Source organism: Oryx dammah, unplaced genomic scaffold, assembly GCF_014754425.2.
Source record: "Oryx dammah isolate SB20612 unplaced genomic scaffold, SCBI_Odam_1.1 HiC_scaffold_23, whole genome shotgun sequence".
In the NCBI taxonomy this organism is placed as follows: domain Eukaryota; kingdom Metazoa; phylum Chordata; class Mammalia; order Artiodactyla; family Bovidae; genus Oryx; species Oryx dammah.
In genome coordinates this window covers 124,962,801-124,970,514 of record NW_024070207.1, presented here as the reverse complement: position 1 = coordinate 124,970,514, position 7,714 = coordinate 124,962,801, and the positions used below count along the sequence as shown (strand labels likewise).

The 7,714-nt window shown below is 49.2% G+C and overlaps 1 protein-coding gene across 6 annotated transcripts in view; it reads left to right on the top strand.

The window, feature by feature from the left end:
• The window catches only part of TBL1X (transducin beta like 1 X-linked), a 153,922-nt gene that overhangs the window by 129,023 nt on the left and 17,185 nt on the right, over positions 1-7,714 (top strand). For all 6 annotated transcript variants that reach the window (XM_040266493.1, XM_040266492.1, XM_040266491.1 and 3 more), the window contains 4 exons: positions 470-611; positions 3,009-3,072; positions 3,207-3,304; positions 5,590-5,650. In XM_040266493.1, the coding sequence (XP_040122427.1) occupies positions 470-611; positions 3,009-3,072; positions 3,207-3,304; positions 5,590-5,650 (365 nt within the window). The remainder of the gene's footprint in view (positions 1-469; positions 612-3,008; positions 3,073-3,206; positions 3,305-5,589; positions 5,651-7,714) is intronic.

The following is a 7,714-nucleotide window of genomic DNA, read 5'->3' as shown; positions in this document are numbered from 1 at the left end:
CCAGTGACCAGGTGTCTGAGTCCTCCAGGGTCAGGTTGGGGGGTGCCGGGGTCCAGGTGTCTGAGTATACATAGGATGTCTGAGTATACGTAGTTTGGGGGGTACGTATACATAGGTGCTCAGGGTCCGGGTGTCCGAGTCCTTCCTCCTGGGACAGACACTACCTTCCTATGTTGTGTTTGCAATCTTCTCAGTGTACAGAGCAGGGCTTTGAGCGAGGGGGAACCCTTGGGGTGTCTAAGCCTGTGCAAAAGTCCTCATTCAGCTCTTTTCTCAGCCGTGTGGAGAGCTATGCGCAGACATTTAAAACGATTAAGGGCACCTAAGAGTGGAAAGAGAAAACCACGGTGATTTTTTTGTTTTTTGGAGCGAGATTAAAAAGATGGAGACCCAGCCAGGCGACAAGCAGCGGTGGGTGTCACTTGCTCTGGGCCCGGGAGCTTGAAGCCCAGCTGTGTTCCTTGCGCAGGTCCGGAGACTCGACCGCCAGGATATGGAACCTGAATGAAAACAGCAACGGGGCCTCCACGCAGCTGGTGCTGAGGCACTGTATCCGGGAGGGGGGCCACGACGTCCCCAGTAACAAAGATGTCACCTCGCTGGACTGGAACGTAAGCCGCCTCCCGCCCAGATGCCATCAGGGACACCTGTGTGGTCCCCGAGGCCTTGGCAAGGGCTTGTGGCCTTGGATGGAGCTGGGGCGCACCCCAGGAAGGGGACGGGATTGTGTGTCAGCCCACCCAGGGGTCCGGGCCGACCGCCAGCCAGAGGGTGTTCAGTAAGCTGCACGTTGGCAGGAGGAGTCTGGCGGGTTTATCGGGGAGCCTGTTATGTGGGGGTACCCTGTGAGGTGTGCCCAGGAAGATGCTGACTTCCCACCCAACCCCCAGCATCTGTGCCTGGGCGTGCACACAGCTCGCCAGCGTCTTTTCACTTTCTCTTTATCACGTTCTTTTTTTTTTTACTATACAGTTTATTTTTTTCTGTTTTTGATTTTATTTTATTAATTTATTTTAATTGGAGGGTTAATTACTTTACAATATTGTGGTGGTTTTTGCCATACTTGACATGAATCAGCCATGGATATACATGTGTTACCCATCCTGAACCCCCTCCCACTTCCCTCCCCATCCCATCCTTCTGGGTCATCCCAGTGCACCAGCCCTGAGCACCTGTCTCATGTATCGAACCTGGACTGGTGATCTGTTTCACGTATGATAATACACACGTTTCAATGCTATTCTCTCAGATCATCCCACCCTTGCCTTCACCCACAGAGTCCAAAAGACTGTTCTGTACATCTGTGTCTCTTTTGGTGTCTCGCATATAGGGTCATTGTTACCATCTTTGTAAATTCCATATATATGCGTTAGTATACTGTATTGGTGTTTTTCTTTCTGACTTACTTCACTCTGTTTCAGTTCAGTTCAGTTGCTCAGTCGTGTCTGACTCTGCAACCCCATGAATCGCAGCACTCCAGGCCTCCCTGTCCATCACCAACTCCTAGAGTCCACCCATACCCATGTCCATTGAGTCAGTGATGCCATCCAACCATCTCATCCTCTGTCATCCCCTTCTCGTCCTGCCCTCAATCTTTCCCAGCATCAGGGTCTTTTCAAATGAGTCAGTTCTCCGCATCAGGTGACCAAATTATTGGAGTTTCAAGTTCAAAATCAGTCTCTCCAGTGAACACCCAGGACTAATCTTCTTTAGGATGGACTGGTTGGATCTCCTTGCAGTCCAAGGAACTCTCAAGAGTCTTCTCCAACACCACAGTTCAAAAGCATCAATTCTTCTGTGCTCAGCCTTCTTTATAGTCCAACTCTCACATCCATACATGACCACTGAAAAAAAATAGCCTTTACTAGACGGACCTTTGTGGGCAAAGTAATGTCTCTGCTTTTCAATATGCTGTCTAGGTTGGTCATAACTTTCCTTCTAAGGAGTAAGTGTCTTTTAATTTCATGGCTACAATCACCATCCACAGTGATTTTGGAGCCCAGAAAAATAAAGTCAGCCACTGTTTCCCCATCTATTTGCCATGAAGTCATGGGACCGGATGCCATGATCTCAGTTTTCTGATTGTTGAGCTTTAAGCCAACTTTTTCACTCTCTTCTTTCACTTTCATCAAGAAGCTCTTTAGTTCTTCTTCACTTTTGCCATAAGGGTGGTATCATCTGCATATCTGAGGTAATTGATATTTCTCCTAGCAATCTTGATTCCAGCTTGTGTTTCCTTCAGCCCAGCGTTTCTCATGATGTACTCTGCATATAAGTTAAATAAGCAGGGTGACAGTATACAGCCTTGACGTACTCCTTTTCCTATTTGTAACCTGTATAATAGGCTCCAGGTTCATCCACCTCATTAGAGCTGATTCAAATGCATTCTTTCTAATGGCTGGGTAGTATTCCATTGTGTATATGTACCACAGCTTTCTTATCCATTCGTCTGCTGATGGACATCTAGCTTGCTTCCATGTCCTGGCTGTCGTAAACAGTGCTGTGATGATCATTCGGCTACACGTGTCTCTTTCAGTTCTGGTTTCCTCTGTGTGTGTGCCCAGCAGTGGGATTGTTGGGTCAGATGGCAGTTCTAGTTCCAGTTTTTTTAAGGAATCCCACACTGTTCTCCATAGTGGCTGTCCTAGTTTGTATTCCCACCAACAGTTTATCACATCTCTCTACGTCCTGTCATTGCATCACAAATGCTTCTCTCGTCCAAGTGTCTGCAGCTGTTTCTCAAAGCTCGCCAAGGTCTCCGAGTAGCTTTTCGTACGGTGTCTCTTGGTGATGTCGTCAGCGGTGACGGGGTGTGGTGTGTTTTCCTGGCCCCCTGGCCTTGTGATGATTTTGGGGGAGGGAAGCCTGGGACTTCCCTGGTGGCCCGGAGGTCAGGAGTCTGCAGCTCTATCGCAGGGGCGGTGAGTTCGACCCCTGCTCGGGGAATGAACGTCCCGCATGCAGGCTCTAATAAATAGTTTATGTTGGTGTGTGTTTCTGGCCCACAGAGTGATGGGACACTGCTGGCTACGGGTTCCTATGATGGTTTTGCAAGAATATGGACAGAGGATGGTAAGTCCTCCTGGCCCTGCCTCCCTTGCATTAGGGTTGGAGGAGGGGGTGCTTTCAATTGTCATCATCTGGGGTACAGACCGAGCGTGTCTCAGAAATCACCCTGCTTTCTCTCTTTGTTTATAACGTACCAGGTAACCTGGCCAGCACCTTAGGCCAACATAAAGGCCCAATCTTCGCCTTGAAGTGGAACAAGAAGGGCAATTACATTTTGAGTGCTGGAGTAGACAAAGTGAGTGTTTGCGTGAGCTACATTGCTGTTTTCATCTATGTTTAATCTCTCGGAAAACGTCACGGTTTCTTTGAATTCTGGAAATTCTGCCTCCCCCTTAAGAAATCAAACGGGCCTTGTTTGGAGGTTTTGTGAGCTTCTGTGGTTTTGATCTTCTGGAATTCTCGAAGCGTCTGAGTGAGTTTAAGTTAGGGATACTGGCTTTGGCCCTCCGTGCGTGCTTAACCCAGAGTGGCTAACCTGTATTTCTGATCCATAAAAGCCTTTGGGTAAGTCATGTCTACTTTTACCCAGGGTATGTTTAAGGTAACACAGAGTAAGTTGTGAGGTCCATGGGGTCGCAAATGAGTCAGGCATGACTGAGCGACTGCACTGAACTGATAATGAGTTGTTACAACAACTGATGTAGTATGTGAAGTTGTGTCAGAATTGTGAAAGTGTTTATATATTCTCTGCCATGCCAGACTTGTAACTGGCTCCGTTAAGAAAAAAGAGTTCAGTTCAGTTCAGTCAGTCTTGTCCGACTCTTGGCGACCCCGTGGACTGCAGCACGCCAGGTCTCCCTCTCCATCACCAACTCCCAGCGTTTACTCAAACTCATGTCCATTGAGTCGGTGATGCCATCCAACCTCCTCATCCTCTACCATCCCCTTCTCCTCCCGCCTTCAGTCTTTCCCAGCATCAGGGTCTTTTCAAATGAGTCAGTTGTTCGCATCAGCTGGCCAAAGGATTGGAGTCTCAGCCTCAACATCAGTCCTTCCAATGAACACTCCAGATTGATCTCCATCAAACAAAAAAATCGCTGGGACTTCCCTGGCGGTCCAGTGGTTAGGACGTGGCACTTTCACTGTTCAGGGCCCAGGTTCAGTACCCGGTCAGGGAACTAAAATCCTATAAACCACACTGTGGAGCGGGGGGATAAAAATGTTAATTGGTCTAGAGCTTCCCAGGTGGCGCGAGCGGTAAAGAACCCGCCTGCGAGTGCAGGAGACTTATAAGAGATGCGGGGTTCGTTCCCTGGGTCGGGAAGATCCCCTGGAGGAAGGCATGGCAACCCACTCCAGTGTTCTTGCCTGGAGAATCCTAGGGACAGAGGAGCCTGGTGGACTTACAGTCCACGGGGTCACAGAGAGTCAGAGACGACTGAAGCAACTTAGCGGTGGAGCTGGCCTGAAGTTTTTCAGACACACTCAGTGCTGTCAGTATTTCGCCAGGAAAAGTTAACGCTGTTGACACAAAGTAGAACCAGTTTTTCCAAAAGGAAGATCTTGATTAAAATGTCATTGACAGGGAGGCGTTCAGTTTCCAGTTTAGCTGAAAATTCCAGTTGAGAATTAATTCCAAGTGTTTTGTGTCGAGCTGCCTCCGGCTTCTTCCCCAAGTGTCTCCCCAACACTCTAATGTGTTCAGAAGCATTCATGACTTCCTTTGTCTTCTGGGGTGGAGATCTTTTTTTTTTTCCTCCTTAATATGTACAGCAGTACATCAGTGCCAGACCCCAGTGGAACCCAGTTTCTCTAGCCTGTGTAATGTCCCTACTTCACAGAGTGACGGTCAGGGGAATTTTCGGAAATAACCATTTCTGCAGCTTTTCACCTGGAAAATGGCTCCAAAACGGAGTTTTAGATATACGCTGTGTGTTTGTTTTTTAATAGCTTTTCAAGTTTGGGACTTCCCTGCTGGGTCCAGTGGTTAAGACTCTGCGCTTTCTAGTGCAGAGGAACACACGTTTGATGCATAGCTGGGATCTCACGTCCTGTGCAACCAAAAATCTCTTCATTTAAAAAGAAAAGTGTTTTTTTTTTTTTTTTAATGATGGGTTTTTAAGTTTGAGGATAAAGATGGGACTTCCACCAAAATTGGTAGTTTCCTGCATATCAGTTACGGCTGCTGTTGTCCGGAGGAGTATAATAACCAGACAGGCGTGGCTGAGTTCATAAGTATGATGTCTGGGTGATTTAAGTGTGTAAGACACACCCTGGATTCCAAAGAGCGGGCAAAAAAGACGCAGGCCACATGATGCGAACATATTGATTCACGTTGAAGTGACGACATTTTCACTGTACTGGAGTGAAATAAACTATATATTGTGAAAATAAGTTTTACTGGTTTTTTAATTATTTTATTTTTACTGTGCTTACTAGAAAATTTTAAGTTGAGCAGTGCTAGTTTAGAAAAAAGAAGGGCTCGCTGTGTTCTCGTGTGTGACAAATTTTTCTGGAGAAAACTTTGCTGGAGGAACCAGTAACTAAATTTTTTTTTTTTTTTTTTTTTGCGGATTACAGACAACGATAATCTGGGATGCTCACACAGGAGAAGCCAAACAGCAGTTTCCGTTTCATTCTGGTGAGTACTTTTTTAATATTTACTTTTTCCTTTTTTTTTAACTTTTCTTGTTTTTAATTCAAAAATAAGAATTCAGAGTCCTGAGAAGGGTCCCTTTAAGTAACGGTGAATGCTCGGAAGAAGGCATGCCTCAAGAGCAGTGCTGAGCTTGTGGGGTGGACGTCTGCTGATGCATCGTGGCCCTGAGGTGATGTGTTGGCAGACTTCCGAGGGTCTCTCCTGCTGGGCAGATCCGGGTTCCTGGTGATGCTCAGAACCACAGGGCTGGCCCCCAGGACTCCCCAAGCCAGCGCGACCCACCTCGGTGCCCGGGAAGGGCTCCAAGCAGGAGGGGAGGTGTGTGGCCCTGCAGGAGCAGACTGGGAGGAGAGGTTGCCCTCAGGGTCCTCGACATAACTGTGGCAAAGGCACGTGGCCCTTGGTTCCCTCCTGGTGCGGCCGGCAGACCCGGGGAGGTGCCCCATGCATACGTCGCCCCGCTGGGGAGGCAGTCAGCCCGTGTCTCCCGTGGCTGTGCTCGAGGACTCATCTCCGCACACATCTCTGGCGGTGCTGGGATGGGGGTGTTTGGTACTGCTTTACTCCTAACAGCGTTGATGAAGGTGGGAGTCACTAAGCCTTTGTAGAATTGTGTTTCCCCAGCAGGAAGTGGGCAGGGCTCCAAGAGCAGGGAGCTCGGGCGCCCAACCTGCGAGCGTGTGTACGTGGGTCTGTGTGTGTGTTTCTGTGTATGTCTCTCTGTGTGGCGATGTGTATGTCTCTCTGTAGGGGAGTCTCTGTGTATGAGGGGGACGGGTCTGTATGTGAGTGTGTCTCTCTTTGTGGAAGGGGTCTGTGTGGGGGGGTGTGTCTGTGTGTGGGAAGGGATGTGTCTTTGGTGGGGGGCTCTGTGTGTGCGGGTATCTCTCTGGAGGGGCCTGTCTGTGTGGGTGTGTATCTCTTTCTGGAAGTTGTCTGGGTGTGGATGTGTGTCTCTTTGTGAAAGGGGTCTGTGTGTGGGTTGTGTATGTATGTGGGTGTGTGTCTCTCTGTAGAAGGGTCTGGGTGTGCGTCTGTGTGTGGGTGTGTGTCTGTCTTTGTAAAAGGGGTTTGTGTGTGGGTGTGTGTCTGTGTGTGGGTGTGTCTGTGTCTGTATGTGTGTCTGTGTGTGGGTGTGTTTCTGTGTGTGAGTGTGTGTCTCTCTTTGTGGAAGGGTTCTGTGTGTGGGTGTGTGTGTCTCTCTGGAAGATGTCTGTGTGGGTGTGTGTGTGGGTGTGTGTCTGTGTGGGTGTGTGTCTGTGTGTGGGTGTGTGTCTCTCTGTGGAAAGGGTGTGTGTGTGGGTTGTGTCTGTGTGGGTGTGTGTGTCTCTCGAAGCTGTGGGTGTGTGTCTCTGTGTGTGGGTGTGTGTCTCTCTGTGGAAGGGGTCTTTGTGTGTGTGTGTGGGTGTGTCTGTGGAAGGAGTCTGTGTGGGCCTGTGTCTCTTTGTGGAAGGTGGATGTGTGTCTCTTTGTGGAAGGGGTCTGTGTGTGGGTTGTATCTGTGTGGGGGCGTGTGTCTCTCTTTGTGGAAGGGGTCTTGGTGGGTTTTGTCTGTATGTGGGTGTGTGTCTCTCTGTGGAAGGTGGATGTGTGTCTCTATGGAAGGGTCTGTGTGTGGGTTGTATCTGTGTGGGTGTGTGTCTCTCTGTGGAAGGGGTCTGTGTGGGTGTGTGTCTGTCTGGAAGGGGTCTATGTGTGGGCGTGTGTCTCTCTTTGTGGAAGGGGTCTGTGTGTGGGCGTGTGTCTCTCTTTGTGGAAGGGGTCTGGGTGGGTTGTGTCTGTGTGTGGGTGTCTGTCTCTTTGTGGAAGGTGGATGTGTGTCTCTTTGTGGAAGGGGTCTGTGTGTGGGTTGTATCTGTGTGGGGGCGTGTGTCTCTCTTTATGAAAGGGGTCTGTGTGTGGGTGTGTGTCTCTCTGTGGAAGGGGTCCGTGTGTGTGGGTGGGTGTGTCTGTGGAAGGGGTCTGTGTGTGGGCGTGTGTCTCTCTTTGTGGAAGGGGTCTGGGTGGGTTGTGTCTGTGTGTGGGTGTGTGTCTCTTTGTGGAAGG